Here is an 18,391-nt window from a genome sequence, read left to right as displayed (position 1 = left end):
TATGATCTTCCCGGGAAGGAGGGAAAGAGGAAATGGTTTATTCCACTCGGCATATCCTTTGTTTCGAATCAGGTTCCTGCATCTTACCGAGAGCAGTAGCAGCGAGAGTCACAGTAGCTAAGCGTGCCAAAGCGTTAGCAATAGAGCGATTTTCAGGTTCGCGATTCTCGTAGTGGGAAGAAGCAGGAGGTTAAAATACTTCAACAAGAGTGAACAGAAGGATCAAATAACTGATGCTAAAAGATAAACCACAATTTGAAGTTTGCAATCTCAAATGAGAGAAAGAGAGAGATGATCAGATTTCACTTAGATTTAGATCAGGCCACTTGCTAGAAGTATTTATCAGCTTTAACAAGCTGATTGTGGGCGTGGTATGGTTGCAAGGGAAACAACAATCCAGATCGTCTACGGCCAGCTGCCCGTAGCAGCCTGTGCGGCGCAAACTGGGCCGTATGCACAATGACTGCCTTACCCCCTGCCCAACGCTTTGCCCCAGTGGGGGTAAGGCGGTCATTGCGCATGCGGCCGTGTCACGTCGCACAGGCTGCTACAGGCAGTTGGGCCGTAGGAGATCTGGATCCGGGAAACAAAGGGATGGAAAGTGAAATCAAATCAAACCTAGAATGAAGAGTTTTTGGCTGCATTTGGTAACGTTCCTCGTCAAAAAAATCAGAATGAATCAAACAAAGATGATGAAGGCTCAGTTGTACCAACGGAAATTTCCCTTAATAGAATATGGTGCTAGTGCTACAGTCGGGTGTTTGCGAATTGGCCTCCAAGATACAACATCCTAATAGCAACAAATAGTAACAAAGCACTCTTACTACAAATCTTTTCGAGTTATACAAAATTGTGCTCAAACTCAAGGAAAACTAGAAAATAGAGGCAATGAAAACAAGAAACTAATGTGAGTAGTTGGTTGAACAAAAAACAGAGAAAAAGAAGAGCTTGTGCACACAAAAAGTGCTAAATTTGTTGAAAAAATTAAGCAAAATGTGGGACTAAAGTTCCTACACAAAAAGTGCCTTGCTCAAAAGCAACTCTAAACCTTGTGGAAGGAAAAACATTCAAAACCAAATTTTGAAAAACCAGATAAAATGTATGGGCAAGAGATCGATACCTAGTCGTGTAGCATCTGCACCAGCACAGGGGCCAATGAGAACGCACATAAGGGCATCAGAAATGCAGTTTTTAATTTAGTGGGGTGGGGGATAGGGTGTTACTTTTGCACGCTCATGTGTTTGGGCATAAGAGCCACACAACCTTTTGAAACTTTCATTTTACAATACATTTTTAATAGAATTACAATAGTTCCACGTCAATTAGCCCTAAAGTCTTCTGTTGCCTTATATATTTGAGAGTTCTCCTACCTAATAGGTCAAATTTGGATTGAATATCTACATGGTATCAGAGCAAGTCCTCCGATCTTGTTGTCTATGTTCCATCTTTGTTTAAGCAATACTGGATTAGTGGTGAATGGGGTGACCAGTCTAGTCCGATAGTCCTCTAGACCTCTAGAATACTGGTTAAGATTTGACCCTAATCAAATTGGATTTTAAAATTATAATGAGAAAGTGAGAAACCATAGAATATATCCTGGTAATCTCTCCTCATACAGTGATGACCAATAATTGTTCTCAAGTAGGTAAGGATCGATCTCTATGCAAGGAAGCTCTGATCAAATTGAAGAGGTGACAATGACCTAAATTGGACTAATTTAGAAATAGAAATAAAGGGTTTGGGTCCCCATCAATAATAACACAAATTGGACTCATTCAATTGTGGTAGAGGCACTACCTCTATGGACCCAATCCAAACTCAGCTTATAATCATTAGGTAAGGATTTAAACCAGGCTTGGTCTCATGTTTCCTTGATTACATATCACTCTGCTTGGCTTTACAAGTCATTAGTGCTTTTATATTCATATGTCATTATCATTTTCTTATCTTTGCTTTTCCATTATTGGGGTGTTGTCACCATCATTTTTATTCACCTTGTTTGGTTAAAAGGTAAAGGAGTTAGGAGGGATCGAACGGTTCTTCGAATAGGGAAACCTGGTTTAGTGGAGTTAATTAGAGAATAGGATTAAACCAGATTAGATGGTACCCCAAACTACCTCTCTACCACAAGCCTGATATGGCTTGATTAATTTTGGGCTTATCTTTGTGGGTCCTCGTATCATCAACCCAGATGGTGACTTTTAACATTTTTTGTTTTTGCTTGGGTGCTCTTTTAAGCTTAGGCCCATACTGTATTTATACCTCTTTTCTATTTGGGTCTAAGTTTGAAGACCACAATAGCCCAATTTTCAGCAACAACACCCCCACCCCCACCCCCACCCCCAAAAAAACAAAAAAGGAAAAGTAAAAACTAAGATCTACCATGACCAATTTTTTAAAAAAAAAAAAGAAAAAGAAAAAAGGGTGTGGGGAAACATTGTTAAGCGATCCCTTATATATGCGATTTCTCACATAATCTCACTAATTGCTCATTATTAATAGAAAAAATTACTTGGACACCCCTTGCAGTATGACCATTTTGCTTACGATTACCAACGTTTGAAACAATTACTTGACACTTCCCGAAACCTGACGGTGTTAATCTGCTGTTAGTGTTTAAATGAAAATATCTATTTTATCCTTACCACATATTCAATAGAAAACAATAAAATTAAAATTACTAAATTACCCTTCTTCTTCCTGCAACCAAAAAGAACCGGCAGCCATGGCTGCGGTTCCCTGATGTGATGAGCAGTGAAGATTCTCCACGTGTCTTGGACGAGACTTTCTTTCAAAAACGATAGAAGCCAATGTTCTTGAACCAAGACTTCTACCGACATGTTTACCCTTCTTAAATCTTATCGCCAATCCTAGTTTCCGTAAGGTTTTGAGGTCTCAGAAACGATGATGCCTGCTCCAAGGACCAACAGAGACGCCTCGATTTCATTAAATTCCGATTCCGGCCTTCAGGTGCACTCGAACTTGCCACAAATTTAATCTTTTCTATGGTAGATTTGATCCAATTTCCTTTAGATCAGTGGGTTTAGTCACACGGTGATTTGATTCTCACATTACACAACCACCCCATGTATGAAGGATAAAATCACATAGTGATTTGATTCGTTGTATCATTTAGAAGAACATGAACAAAACTCAAAGATAGCCCCTGAAATTTGATGATGAGTTACTCTTTTTTCTCATCTTGAAACAATCCTCTTTCCAAAACCCAATCCTCAATCATCGCCTAAGCATTTATTTGCTGGTCTGCAGGGACTTTGTACAGCAAGACTTTACTAGTTGTATCTTTTATAGAGTTTTACTGCATTCCACCCAAACCATCGATTTATTTTCGCCCAAAACTTTCTTTACTTGATCCTTCCTTGTTCAGGAATTTACCTACCGAGTTTCGTCTTCCGTTGTAGCCAACCTTGTTGCATCTGCAACCAATGCAAGATCCTGTTACGTGCATCGTTGCTTCCTTACATTTAGTTAATTCGAGAAATACATTTCATAAGGATCAAGAGATTTCTCACGCTGAAAAATAACAGTTGCAGAGGTGAGAAAATCTGAGTCCGGTAGTTGCAGCGGCAACAAAGGCGATTAACCCTCTCAAAGACACAGAGTACATGGAAGAGAGAGAACAAAGAGATACAGTTTGGTGCCTAATACGAAGCTCGTTCTGTGAAGGTCGAAAGATTTCAGTGGCGAGAGAACAAACATTTGAACGACAAAATTGGATTTGTAGAGACACGTTTCGTGTTGAGTCTGTGGTCTAACTGGAGCTTTAGAAAGAAGAGGAGAGGAGAGAGTGGGTTTAGAGGGGACTGATTTACAACTCTGGTGAATTTGGAGATTTTGATTTCGGTGTCTCATTAGATTTCTGTTTTGAATTGGGAAAGGGGAGGCAGAGGTCGAGGGGTACAGGTGCAAGAGGCAGAGGTCTTTTTGTTCACGGTGCAGAGCAGTAGGGGGTGTGAGTGGGCTTTCCGGCCAGGGTGCTCATAGCAGGGAGGGAGCACAGTAGGTGGCGGGAGGGGGTGCTGCAGGGAGTGGGGGAGATAGAGTGGAGGGCGGGAGGGAGAAAGCGTGGACCCCCTAATGGTTTTTGACTGGTTTTTTTTTTTTTTTATTGCAATAGGAAAGAGAAGAAGAAGAAGAAGAAAGAGAAGGAGGGCAAATATGTCACTTCACTACACCTTAAGGGTAGTTTAGGCATTTACAAAATATTTAACCCATGGTAACAGTCACCGACTAACGGACAGGTCTACTTGAAAAAAATGATAAACTGTAGGGGTTGTTCAAGTAAATGTTTCAAACGTTGGGGGACTAAGTAATTAGGCCATAGTACAGGGGGTGTCCAAGTAATTTTCTCTTATTAATATTATGAACTTCCTTATAAGGTTCAACACCTATCCAAAGCGATGGTTCCCTTTTCTGATATATAAAAAACAATAAACTCAGTGTTACCACTAGTACTCAACTAAATGGGGTCGGTTACATGGATCCTTGCAAAACAAAATAATAATAAGAAGAAAAAGACGCAACAACGTCAAAAGTAATACAGCATTATCCCATTAAATAGGATTGGCTACATGGATCCTTGCCCTCCAATCAACTCTGTTCAAGGTCATATTTGAGACAATCCCTAAACTATAGATATCTTTCGTCACTATTTCTCTTAGGGTCATTTTAGGTCTGCCTCTAGCTCTTTTAGTTCCTTCAATCGAGAACAAATTGCTCCTCCATACTGGTGCATCCTAAGGTCTCTCCATTGAACATGGTCATGCTACCTCAAATGACTTTCACAGAACTTATCATGTATCGTACGTCAACTCTAATATGATCATTCCTGCTTTATCCTTATTATTTTACCCTCTAACATATGATGCTAATAATATAGGTTCTCTCTTTAGTTCCTTCAATCACTCTTCCTTGATTTATCCTAAGGCTTTGAACATGGTCATTAGTTTTTATCATGTATGGATGCACTCCCCTCTAATATGATCATTCATACTTTATCCTCATTAATTTTACCCTCAACATATATGATGCCAATAATGGGACAACGTATAGATCCCAAAGCCCCCACGTTAAGGAGAATAGTTTCGTAGAAAACTTATGCTTGGAAAATTTTACACGTGTGGAGATTTGGGTGCTTAAATAGACAAAGGGAGGGAGAAAAAAAACCATATTAGAAAGTTAGAAAGAGGGTTCTTTGCCAAAGGGTACTGAAGTTTCAGAATCACTGTCAAAATGAAGCCTAACAGCTATGTCAAGATTTATCAAGCAATTAGAAAAGCGCTTGATTATTAAGATATTGAACATATCTCAAATTCTCAGGTCCCCTGTGGGGCAGACAACAAGAAAACCCCAGAGCAATCCAATCTGAATGATCAGATGGACAAAATCCACCACTAAATATCCTTGCAACTTCATGTATGTACAAAATCATAACACTTTAACTTCAAGATAAAACTAACAACAATAAAGGTTAAGGGAAAGAGATCGTTGCCTGGGCTCTAGAGTCTGCACGCGCATTGGAGCCAATGGGAGAGCGCACGCAAGCATCGCCCTTAGCGGGATTTTTGCCTTTTCATGGGGGCAGTTCAGTCTTTTTGTGCATTTCTGTGTCTAGGCACAAGGGCCACACAACCGGGTGGCACTCTTTTCCCTAAAGGTTAATTATCTAGATAAGCTTATCTTGATGGTCCATGTTTGAGTTAAAATAAAACCGCAAGCGTATGGATCAATCGTAGCTATGGATCGAACACGAGGAGATATACGCCACTTTATTTAACTAACTTAAAAGTAATGCAAAGTGAACCAAATTAAAGTGTTAAATTAAACTAATTAAACTGACGAAAATCAATGCATTCTAACTCATAAGCATTTAACAAAATTAAAGGATTAAATCGGCGTCCTAACACATGAGCATCTAACCTATCAAACTAAAACGAATTGAAAGGAATAAAAATGCAGTCACACATACTAACCACATAAAAAGAAATAAGGGAATAAAAATGCATCCATAAACCACAACCATATAAAATTAAGATAAAAGAAATAGAGGGGGAAGAAGAAGAAGATAGAGAGAGATAGAGGAGATGGAGAATGAGATTGAGAGTTTAGATAGTAAAACCTGGATGTGCTTGCATGAATGTAATTGAAAAGCTTGAATACTTGCATAAATTTACCATGGCCTCCTCTTCTAAATCTTCAAGTCTTGTCTATCAACTTAAGAACTTAGACTAGAAGGCTTAAAACCTAAACTAGAATTAAGAAATTACAACCCAATTGAAGATTTAAATTGAAATTAAAGCATAAACTAAACCTATTATAACCATTAACTAAAAATCATAAAAGCAAACTAGAACTTAGAAAAACCAAAAATCACAAATTAGAAGAAGAAGAAGAGAAGAAATTAATTGAAGTGAATGAACTAAAAATTACACTAAAAACTGAATTAAAATTGAACTAGAAACTAACTAAAAACTGAACTAAAAAACTAACTTCTTATAACCTAAAGGGCAAGGGGTATTTATAGGGGGAAGAGAGGAGAAGAGAGAAGAGGGAAGTGTAGGAGAAATATTCCCTAAGAAAATAGAATATTCTCTTCTCCTTCCTCTTTTACAATGCCTTGAATCCTAAGAAAAAAAGAAGAAAAATAGAAAGAAGAAGAAGAGAATATTGTTTACATAAACCTTCTATTTCTAGAAAAGTAACTTCCAATTCTAACAAGTGCTTCTTTTTCTTTGTAGATATCTTCTTCAACCAATAAAATCACAGGATCTTTGACTTTTCAACTTTCCATAGGTGAGAGAATATCTTTCAAAATAAATCTATCCCAAGTAGAATTTCAGAAGTGCCTTTGAGAAGTTGGAGGAGAGAGAGTAAGGGTGATGACTAGGATTCCTTCAAGAATAAATAAAATACCCATTCTGTCTTTTTGAAAACGTGGAGCCTGGGATGTTATATAGGCCTCACCATTGTGTTCCTTGTGAAAAATCACCCAAAATAGACTCAAATTTTGTCCAATTTGGAGTTCGGGAGCCCAAGATATCTCAAGTTGAAGTTGGACTGTCTAGAGCCCTCCAAATGGAATCTTTCGGGTACAGGAAATATAACTTCTGGTTATTCCGTTAAGGCCCTTAGAATCCGAACTTTCGCTTCACTTTGTCCCCGACCGACGGTCAATAATTACAAATAAACCCCTACAGACCATTTTCGTGCTTCATTACGGAAACGGTCGTAACTTCTTCGTTTCAACTCGAAATCATATGCCGTTTGAACCGTTGCGAAGCTAACTCGATGAGCTACGCATCCAAGCCATTAACACCTCTAAACAGATTAAAAACATTTCCTTAGCATCATCTCCTCCATTTTCACAAGAATTCACCTAAAACCTGAAAAGCACAAGAAAGCACCGAGTAACTCTGTCCAATGTGGTAAAATGTATGCTTTATGCCCTAAGATTTCACACATAAATGTACTCATCAGATTCCCCCACACTTGAACGTTACTTGTCCTCAAGTAAAGCAAAATCAAAAACTAACCTAGAATGCAAAAAATCCTAATTCACTTTCGTAGGAATCACGGTTGCACTTAGCATGTGCAACAAGCCTTTAAACCCCTAGGTTACCCCTAGTGGACGAGTTTTGTCTCGTGGGTGTTTGCAGTAAATGTACACCCAAAATTCAATTGTAAATAAATACTGTAAATTTTAATTATGGCATAAGTAGGACAGTGCACATAATCCCAAAAAGTGTTCAACTAAAGATCTAGGAGCCAAAAGTTCCCCCACACTTGAATCTTATCACCCCACATTAATTCAAGTAATAAGCATGTATCAAAATTAAGGGATCTCCTCCTATTTTATCATTGGAACCAAAGACTTAGGCTTTGAGTATTTTTGATCATACTTTCTTTTTCAGGCATTAAGGCAAAAGTTTTTTTTTCTTTCTCAACAATAAACTCTTTTTCTACTCCATTACTGTTCCCTGAATGACATGGTGGAGCATATACCAGACACCCAAATACTTGGTAGCTTCGTTTTTTTGCATATATCCATAAGACATTGAAAAATTGATGCAAGAGTTTTTTTTTTTTTTGAGTTTCCTTTCAAGGAATTTCGATCAAGTCACCCTGCTTGATGAGGCACAATGTCCTGTCTAGTCCCAAGGAATTCCACTTTCCTTTTTTTTTTTTTTTTTCCATTCACTTTCATGCCTTGCCTTGCCACAAACAAATTGGTCTCAACTACTAGTCAAAAGATCAAAGGGCCCATAAAATACATAGAGAAATCTAACCATCAAATGAAATAATGCTCATATTTTTCAATTCAATCACTCTCAACCGATACAAACCAACCACCGTCCTTGAAAAGGGATTTTTTTATTATTTCGAATGCTAGGACACCTAATTCCCCCTCTCTCTCGTTTTGCAATAAAAAAGACATATGCACAAAATCAAACTATTGCCACAATCAAAATTCACCAATTAAGCCCAACATCCCCCCCACACTTAATTCATGCAGTGTCCTCAATGCATGCATAAAAGAAAAAAAATAAGGACAAAGGAGGAGATGAAGGGGTTTACCAGATAGGGTACCATCAACAAAGAGGATCATGAAGAGTCATGAGCTCTACAAAAAGTGCTTGGAGCAGTAATAGAAATCTCAATCCATGGCCAGTAAATGGAGAAATAGCTTCAGAACTAGAAAACATTCGACCATGAATTTTAGTAAAGCGATAAATAATATGGAAGTTAAGCACAATTGAGAAATATCCAATAGAAAAATCTGTCCTCATGGGACAGTGAAAAATGAAGGCAATAAAACTCAAGCCATAAATCCTTCCCTTCTCTCCCATTTGCAATGTAGAACACCTATCATTCTTTGAAAAACCAACCAAAAAGAGATCACAATAAGCATAAAAAGGATTATGAATAACCTCATCTAAATAATCATAAAAAATTGAAGGTTTACTCAAATCAATCCTAGCAATACAACTATCTGCTCTTTGCATAACTTGATTTGCCAAATAAGGATCATGGAAATATGCTTGAAAGGCATTATGACTAACATTGTCCTCCTCAATAAAATCGTCAAATTTAAGAGGTTTGAACAAATCAACATGTGAGACAATGGAATCCTCAAAATGACAATTATCTACGTTTTCCAAAGAGAGAGGGGGAGATCGAATTTTCTGCTTTTCTATGTTATCATGAAAATCTAATTCTAAATCAATAAAAACACTAGGCTCACTAAAATCAGAAATTTCAGAAAAAAATTGGACTTCCCCAGGTAACTCATCAAATCTAGCTTCACTAATATCCTAAGGAGACTCAATCTCAACAAATAAATCATCATGAAAAGCAGCTTATTGGGAATGACTCATTAACCTCAAACTGGGGTGATGGACTTTCAATATCATTAAACTGGGGATGGGGCGATTTAGGCTGACTAGGTAATGTACCCGTTTCCTCCTCTTGCACCATGGTTATCAGTTGAGAGAGTTGCTACTCCATGGTATTTTGGCTTGTTGTGAGAAGGTCTATGTATTTTTCAAGCTCATTCAGTCTGGCCTTCTCACCCATGTTTTGAAATTCAGGGGGTTGGTGGTATGGTTCAAGGAGAGGTAGCCCATTGAGATTCGATGGAGGATTGGGCATTGGAGGATCAAACTGGCCATGATATTGGAAATTGGGTGGTCCAGCTTGGTTATTCCATTGATCCCACGAGAAATAGGTATGATCACTCCACCCCTGATTGTAAGTGCCAAAAGAATTGTATTGAAATTGAGGACTCACATTCTCATCACCATAGCTACCCCCATAAAGATTAGGGCATCTTTCCATAACATGGATAGTCTGAGGATATGACCAATCAAAAATTTTCGAAAGCCCATAGTTGGGTTGGAGAGCAAAATTGTACTGGGGTGGTGCAAAATTGGTCTCTATCTCACTACTTTTGGCTTCCCTAACCTGTTTAAACATTTCCTCCAAAATCATGGTTGCCTTAGCATAGGTCCATCTTTCCCCCAAAGTCTTATTTGGAAGTGTATCTCCCATAATTCTAAACTAACCACCTATCCCAAATTGAAGTCTCCCTTAGAAAAATAAATAAATACAAGACTAGAAAAAAAATTCACTAAAAACAAAAAAAAAAAAAAACACGAGGGAGTCCAAGGTAGATAGTGCATCTATCCCTCAAAAATCAAAACAGTGGTTCCAAAGCTGTAAGGTTGACAGCAAAGGAACCCGTATAGTCTTCACGAGCCACCTACGGGCGACTCCTAGTGGATTCTGATGTAGGGTGGAGGACTACTATACGTTTATGTTTCCAACGCTCTCACTATGTCGCTTTCCTGTTATCAAGAGTGGTCACCTCCAAAGATAAGTCACATGCCAATCCCAACCACCCAACAAATCGAGGGGCACCAAGATTGACTGGGTTTGGGCATATGAAGGATTTTAGATTGGGCGCACACTATTTGAAACAGAAGAGAAACAAGAAGAGGTTTTCAAAAATATATTTTTTTTTTAAAGGAAGAAGAAAAAGAGAAGAAACTAAAGCATTTCGAATTACTTCAAAATCAGAAATATAAAGTGGTCAATAATCTTCCCTGCAACGGCGTCAAAAACTTGTTTGAGTTAAAATAAAACCGCAAACGTACGGGTCAATCGTAGCTACGGGTCGAACACGAGGAGATATACGCCACTCTATTTAACTAACTTAAAAGTAATGCAAAGTAAACCAAATTAAAGTATTAAATTAAACTAATTAAACTGACGAAAATCAATGCATCCTAACTCATAAGCATCTAACAAAATTAAGGGATTAAATCGGCGTCCTAACACATGAGCATCTAACCTATCAAACTAAAGCGAATTGAAAAGAATAAAAATGCAGCCACACATACTAACCACATAAAAAGAAATAAGGGAATAAAAATGCATCCATAAACCACAACTATATAAAATTAAAATAAAAGAAATAGAGGGGGAAGAAGAAGAAGATAGAAAGAGATAGAGGAGATGGAGAATGAGATTGAGAGTTTAGATAGTAAAACCTGGATGTGCTTGCATGAATGTAATTGAAAAGCTTGAATACTTGCATAAACATACTATGACCTCCTTTTCTAAATCTTCAAGTCTTGTCTATCAACTTAAGAACTTAGACTAGAAGGCTTAAAATCTAAACTAGAATTAAAAAATTACAACCCAATTGAAGACTTAAATTAAAATTAAAGCATAAATTAAACCTATTATAACCATTAACTAAAAATCATAAAAGCAAATTAGAACTTAAAAAAACCAAAAATCACAAATTAGAAGAAGAAGAAGAGAAGAAATTTCTTTAAGTGAATGAACTAAAAATTACACTAAAAACTGAATTAAAATTGAACTAGAAACTAACTAAAAACTGAACTAAAAAAACTAATTTCTTATAACCTAAAGGACAAGGGGTATTTATAGGGGGAAGAGAGGAGAAGAGAGAAGAGGGAAGTGTAGGAGAAATATTCCCTAAGAAAATAGAATATTCTCTTCTCCTTCCTCTTTTACAATGCCTTGAATCCTAAGAAAAAAAGAAAAAAAATAGATAGAAGAAGAAGAGAAGATTGTTTACATAAACCTTCTATTTCTAGAAAAGTAACTTTCAATTCTAACAAGTGCTTCATTTTCTTTGTAGATATCTTCTCCAAGCAATAAAATCAAAGCATCTTTAACTTTTCAACTTTCCATAGGTGAGAGAATATCTTTCAAAATAAATCTATCCCAAGTAGAATTTCAGAAGTGCCTTTCAGAAGTTAGAGGAGGAGAGAGAAAGGGTGATGACTAGGATTCCTTCAAGAATAAATAAAATACTCATTCTGTCCTTCAGAAAACGTGGAGCCTGGGATATTATATAGGTCTCACCATTGTGTTCCTTGCGAAAAATTACCAAAAATAGACCCAGATTTCGTCCAATTTGGAGTTCGGGAGCCCAAGATATCTCAAGTTGAAGTTGGACTGTCCAGAGCCCTCCAGATGGAATCTTTTGGGTACAGGAAATATAACTTTTGGTTATTGCGTTAAGGCCCCTAGAATCTGAACTTTTGCTTCACTTTATCCCCAGCCGACTGTCAATAATTACAAATAAACCCCTACAGACCATTTGCATGTTTCATTACGGAAATGGTCGTAACTTCTTCGTTTCAACTCGGAATCATGTGCCGTTTGAACCGTTGCAAAGCTGACTCGATGGGCTACGCATCCAAGCCATTAACACTTCTAAACAGATTAAAAACATTTCCTTATCATCATCTCCTCCATTTTCACAAGAAATCACCGAGTAACTCTGTCCAATGTGGTAAAATGTATACTTTATGCCTTAAAATTTCACACATAAACGTGCTCATCAGTCCACCTCTTTTAAGCAACATTTAGTAAAACCAATCATTGGATGAGTGAATCATGCCCTTGGATTAGCCACATGTCAAAATTTCGAGAACCACCATCCTCGGACCTTTACCATAGTTTTTTCAACATTAAACTAGAGTTGCTAAAGTAGAATTTTTCAATCCATTTTTGTGGCTTAATGTCTCTGCTCAATTATGACCCTCCCTAGATCTTGCAATTGTGAGAGCCTCGTGCACTGGATACACCCTTTAATGTCTCCGTTCAATTAGGGTGAAACTTATTAGACCGACGATACATGATTATGTGGGTAACATATCCACAAGATTTTAGCAGCAATGGAGATGCCTTGTGGCAGATATTTGGGCTATAAAGATAAGCTTACCTTAAAACCTTGAAAGTGGTATTTTCCCCCAACTAAAAGGGTTTGGGACCCATTGACTTTGAAACTACATTGGCACATCTAAGTTGAGTTGCATAAATGATATGATTTAACAAATACAACAACTCAGTCTTATCCCAACTAAATGGGTCAGCTACATGGATCATTGCCTTCCAATCAGCTCTATTTGAGAACTTACTCGAGACAAGGCCTAAAGTAGCATCTCTTTCCTACCCACTTCTCCTACAGTCATTTTAAGGTATGTTTATGACTCTGTTAGTTCTTTCATTCTTAATCAAATCACTCCTCCGTACTGGAGCATCCAAAGGCCTCTGTTGAATAACAAATGAGAAAACTAAAGTAATGAAAAATTGATGAACATAAGAGGGTATGTGGACCATTGAAGGGATGCTTATAAACATACGGATTAAATTCTCTCCAATTCCTTGATCGTGGAGTGCAGTGCAGTTCGGGGTTGAGAGGTTGACACTTGGCACCGTTGGATGTCGCGCTTGCCGGTGTCGGGGTTGACCTCTCAACACTTGGCACCGTTGGATGTCGCGCTTGCCAGGTGTCGAGCTCTCAACCCCGAATCGCACCTGCATCGCACTTTCAAAGAATTGGAGACGATTTTTCCTCAACATACGCATGAGGGTATAATGCGCATTACAGGAGGTTAAATGATGGAGTTAGGTGTGAAATTTTACATGCCGTCAGGATCATTCCCTACAAATCTAGTTATCATATCACAATCATCCTTTCATATGGCAAAAGATGAAGTATTTGTGTCAGAGGTTGGCTGGCCTGATGTCAGACCCAGGAGCTAGGCTTGAGGTAAGCCTGTATATCATATTTTTGGATTGGGCTTTTACAACACGCTCTTCAGCCTAACCTACCCCAGCCCCATGTAACACTGGACTAAGAACTAAGAACCCATTTAAAATCCAACACCCGCAGGTCATAATTGACAAGGTTGTTAAAAGATCTTCAATTGCCTTCACCATAAGAGATGAACCGGAAATATCCCTAAAATGTCTCTAAAACATGTTTCTGCTAGATACACAAAATAAGAAATTATTATTATTAAGTACTCTGCTAGATAGATTGGAGACAATCCATTGCGTCTGGCAAATGGAGCCACACACTATATATATATCAAAGAAACAAATATGGGAATGAAACTTTTGGGTGGCCATCCCACCGATGACAACCCATGAGTCAAAGAAACAAGTTTGGATGAGAATTCTCATTGTTATCTTCGAATGTCACCCATCTCCCTGAGCTTCCTTGCTTCTCTCTGGCTACATTTCTCTGGTTTTCCATCTCACCTACATGATCTTTGAATTCCTTCTTCACTACATCCAGGACGATCTCCCCATATCGATCACACCATGACCTTAAAGAAATTTTAGAGGAAAAAAAAAATTATTAACTACGAAACAAGAAAATATACAAATTGTCATTGGAGTCTTTGTGTTAAAAGAATCGAAATTTCTTTACTTGGGGAAGAATTTTTTCAGGTCAGCTTTATCTACTGGTAGCCTAGTTGAAATTGCATCTATTTGATCGTTCCTGATAAGGGGCATGAGACAAACTATAAGAACTCTGAAAGAAACAAGCATTGAGGAGTAATACAGAGACGTAATGAAATAAAGTCGGGGAAATCATATTGGTTATTACGAGAATTGAAGGTTTGGGTTGGTGGTGCAGAGTTCTGCTTGGATTCTTGACAGCTCCTTCTTTATGTTCTCTCCCAAAACCTGCATACAAAAATGGAGATGACCTACAATTAGTCTTATTTGTCTGATGCATCCTTTGTGCAGCCTTGAGATTATAGATTTGAATGAAGAATAAAGAGATTGATAGGATTTTTTTACAATTCCGAACCTTGTCGATGAAAAAATCTGATGCAGATCCATCCGAATGTATCTTCTTCTTAATCAGTTTGGTGTCTGGACCCTCCCCAATGGGGCTGGAAACCAAGGGGCAATGGTTTGAAGAAGCTCGCTCATCCGACTTCTCCCCAAGGGATAAAGGTGTAGTTTCATCCTCAGAATGACTTCTTTTCCATTTCTTAAACCCATCAAATCCCCATTGCTTCTTAGCTGATTTTGTTGCCCTTTCTTCAGGGTCGGGCATAGGATCACCTCTGTTTTCCTCTTTGTGTTCTTTCAGAAACAGAGTACGGAAGGGTTTCTTCCTTGCCTTATCAGTGCTGATCCTGTCCTTCTCAGCCTTGATGGGGTGCAGGGGTGAGCTTTCAGACATGAGAATTGATCGAGTATCACTCTCATTTGATGACATATTCCAGAATGGATTTTCTGTATCGTTTGCAGAGGAGCCAGTGGAAATGATATTCGGATCGAAATTCTCCATTGTTCCCCCCTTCCCCTTACTCTTTCCAGATTTATAAGGCGAGACAAAGTTGATCATGGACGCAGCTCCTTTGATCTGTTTCACTGGGGACCTGTGCTTGGGCTTGTTTTTCAGAGGCAAGCTTTCCTGATCCATCAAGCACTGGTCCTCTTTCAAATCAATTACTGACCACTCTTCTTCTGAATTACTGATCTGCCCAGCAACGATTACATCTCGGGCTTCAATCTCAGCTCCTTGAACGGCTAGTCTTTGCAACAGAGGCCTCTTTGAAGAATGATACTCCTCCTCAGAGATGCATTTTGCGTAAAACAGCTCCTGCGCAAGGGAAGAAAAGGAAGAAGCAGTTAAACATGGCTGTACAGATCAAATCAAGCAAAATTATGAGTTACCCACTTGTTATTTAATTATGACAGTACCTGCAAGAAAAGCAATTTATCTCTGAGAATTGGAGGCTGTTCCTGATTAGCTGGAGACGCGATGAGTGTGTCAAGGAGGTGAGATCTGAAGCCCGAAACCTCGCTTTCTGGTACAATTCCTTCCTTCTGGAGACCAATCAAGTTAAGAATCCGGTGGAAGGATTCCTGCTGCCATTTGAGATTTTCCGATTGCTGCTTGGAGAGCTTTTGTTCGCTAGCCAGTAAGCGCCTCTTCTTGAAGGAGAAAGGAAGGATATTTTTGCAGAGGGAGGTAATGGTGTCGTGGAGGGAAGAATAGTAAGCTGGGGTGTATGTATACACCATATTCAAACCTATGGTGTTCTCTGCACTTGTTGAACCAATTAGAGAGCTGAGGTGAAGAGATGACGATGAGTATTTTGAAGATCTTCAAAGGAAAAATGTCTGTCTTGGGGAATTCGTTTTGAGTTTTGAATAAGATACCACCAACGGTAACTCGAACTAGCCGTTAGTGAGGCCTATACCCGTTAGATAGCACCTCTACATATAAAAGACAAAAGCACCGAATTTTATTAGATACCAGACACCACTCACTACCCTTAAGGGTTTGGGTTTGGGTTTGGGTTTGGGATCGGGTTAGGGAAGTGGTCCAACATGTGAAGATTCTATGGAGGAAATGGGAGAGAGAATGCCACCGTGCGCCTAAACACAAGGGAGCACCTAATGACTGCTACACCCCCTGAAAAGATAAATGACTAGAAGTGCGGCAGTCATTTCATGCGCCCTTGTGTCTCGGCGCAAAAGCGACGTGCATTACGCAACCGGATAGCATTCTCTTTTCCGAATGAAATTTATTAAAAGAAAAAGGTCTCTGACGTGAGGCATAGGCTACACCAGCACTTTCTCTCTCTCCCTTTTGACATTCTCTCCTTTTGATCTTCTATTGAACCATTTCCACCCTCCCTAATGGTTAGTTCCTCACTCCGCCGGCTCAGAGACCACTCTTCCATTAATATGGAAGAAAAAAAACCTGAAAGGCAACATGGTTCTTGCACCAAGACATTGAGGGGTGCAAAATGACCACTCCTACTCCCAAAAAGGAAAATCCCACTTGCAAGTCTAAGAGGCAAAAAAGTACATCCCCCAAATGTAGCAACTAGTATGGTTATTGTTGTATATCGTATCTACTTGGTGGTGTATCCTATGCCCTCTCATAGGGCACCTTGAGATGACGCCTCTACCCCCTGACTATAAAAGATAATTCATTTAAGTACTCATTTTCACATGTGATTTATGGAAAAAAAACAGGTAAATTTTTTAAATTGATAAACAACAAATGTGCATATACAACATATTAACATGATTCTTCAGCCAAAACTGTAATAAAAATAACAAATTTACATTCAGAAACTTAATAACATGGAATGGATAATGGGTCTAGAACGCATTTTTTTCATTTTAAAATGCGTTCTTAACCCAGAATCTAGTCTGAGAATGCATACCAAACATAACCTTAATTAGCCAACAAGAATAAACAGCATAGAGTTTTATTTTACTTTACAAAAAGAAAAGCAAACTCCAAATAGACCCAATGGAAGTGATCATGCAATTCTTACCAAAAACAGAAAAAGAAATGATCACGCAATAAACAAGAGCCTGTATACAAATCAAACTATAACAATTTTAAACTTGCTACCATATTTAGTTTAAAGCGAAGAATTGGTATATCCTAGAGTCAGCATTCTTAGTTCTTCTAAAGACGGAGGGAAATAAAGTTATGCACGGTGAGGATATATGCGTTAAGAAAATAGTCCCCACACCCTCCACTCAAAATAAAAAATTACCACTGTGAGGTGATAGACTTTGAAATAAAGTAGTATTAAATATGGCCACCAGATGACCATGGGTGCACAGAGGCTGATTGGACAGTAAAGTAAACTCGTGAACATGAATATTAACATAGGGAAGGCAAGGGAGTGGCTAGATAATATACCCAGAAATTTTGAATTGACATGGGATCCTGAAAGACAAGGTCTATAGAGACAAGGTTAGCATATATTAAAGTGAAAAGGGTTGTGTTTTGATAAGATAGGTGAATTTGCAGAATATAGAAACTAAAGGTTTATTTAGGGTTTCAACCTGCATTTGAGATGGACAGCAGTAGTGTTTGAGGTGGCTTTAATGGGTTTCGACGTATCTTATAAGTTTTTCCCTCAGGCCATGGATGAAAACTAGAGCAGGACAACTTCAGTGGAACCAGAAAAAGGACAATTAAAAAATTGCAAAAAGAATTGCGAAGAAAACTGTTAAGGGGGGAAGGGGAAGGGGAAGGGGAAGGGGGGGGGGGGGGGAGGGAATATAATCACACTTAATGTTCCCAGAAATATCACACTTAATGTTCCCAGAAACACTTCATTCAAGTTGAGAAAATTCTTATTGTTACATTAGAAGTTCACCAACTAAGAAGAAATCCCATCTATGAATTGATGCATAACCAGTATTTTTTCTTTTCAATCACATTGTACTTGTGAGATTTTGAGCTTTAAGTAACACCAAAACCTAGCAAAACAGGTTTAAGTGTTGAACCCTCCCCCACCCCCAATAGGAGAAGTTAGCATCACAGTCAAGGTGAAAACTTGGCCAGCCCAAGAGAAAACTGAGCTCATATTTTAACAATAACAGCCCAAGCCATTGAATCAGCTCTGTTCAAAATTCGTCAATTGCATGCCCTGCCCTAGTTGCAGCAGTCATTTTGGATCAGACCCTCGAAAGCATTCTCAACCACTCTTCAGACTAGTTATTTCGGTTTTTCAAATATACATGCTACATCATATGGAAATGA

At 38.4% G+C, this 18,391-nt stretch overlaps 1 protein-coding gene across 1 annotated transcript; it reads right to left on the bottom strand.

The window, feature by feature from the left end:
• Positions 1-13,836: 13,836 nt before the first annotated feature.
• LOC122649714 lies at positions 13,837-16,000 on the bottom strand. The gene is made up of 5 exons (XM_043842957.1): positions 15,571-16,000; positions 14,666-15,469; positions 14,459-14,538; positions 14,279-14,350; positions 13,837-14,174 (listed from the first exon to the last, which is right to left on the bottom strand). The coding sequence occupies exons 1-5, from the start codon at positions 15,892-15,894 to the stop codon at positions 13,997-13,999; spliced, it is 1,458 nt and encodes a 485-aa protein (XP_043698892.1). The 5' UTR covers positions 15,895-16,000; the 3' UTR covers positions 13,837-13,996.
• Positions 16,001-18,391: the final 2,391 nt, after the last annotated feature.

The sequence above is a fragment of the Telopea speciosissima genome, chromosome 2 (genome assembly GCF_018873765.1).
Source record: "Telopea speciosissima isolate NSW1024214 ecotype Mountain lineage chromosome 2, Tspe_v1, whole genome shotgun sequence".
Taxonomy (NCBI): domain Eukaryota; kingdom Viridiplantae; phylum Streptophyta; class Magnoliopsida; order Proteales; family Proteaceae; genus Telopea; species Telopea speciosissima.
This window is presented reverse-complemented; position numbering and strand designations above follow the sequence as displayed.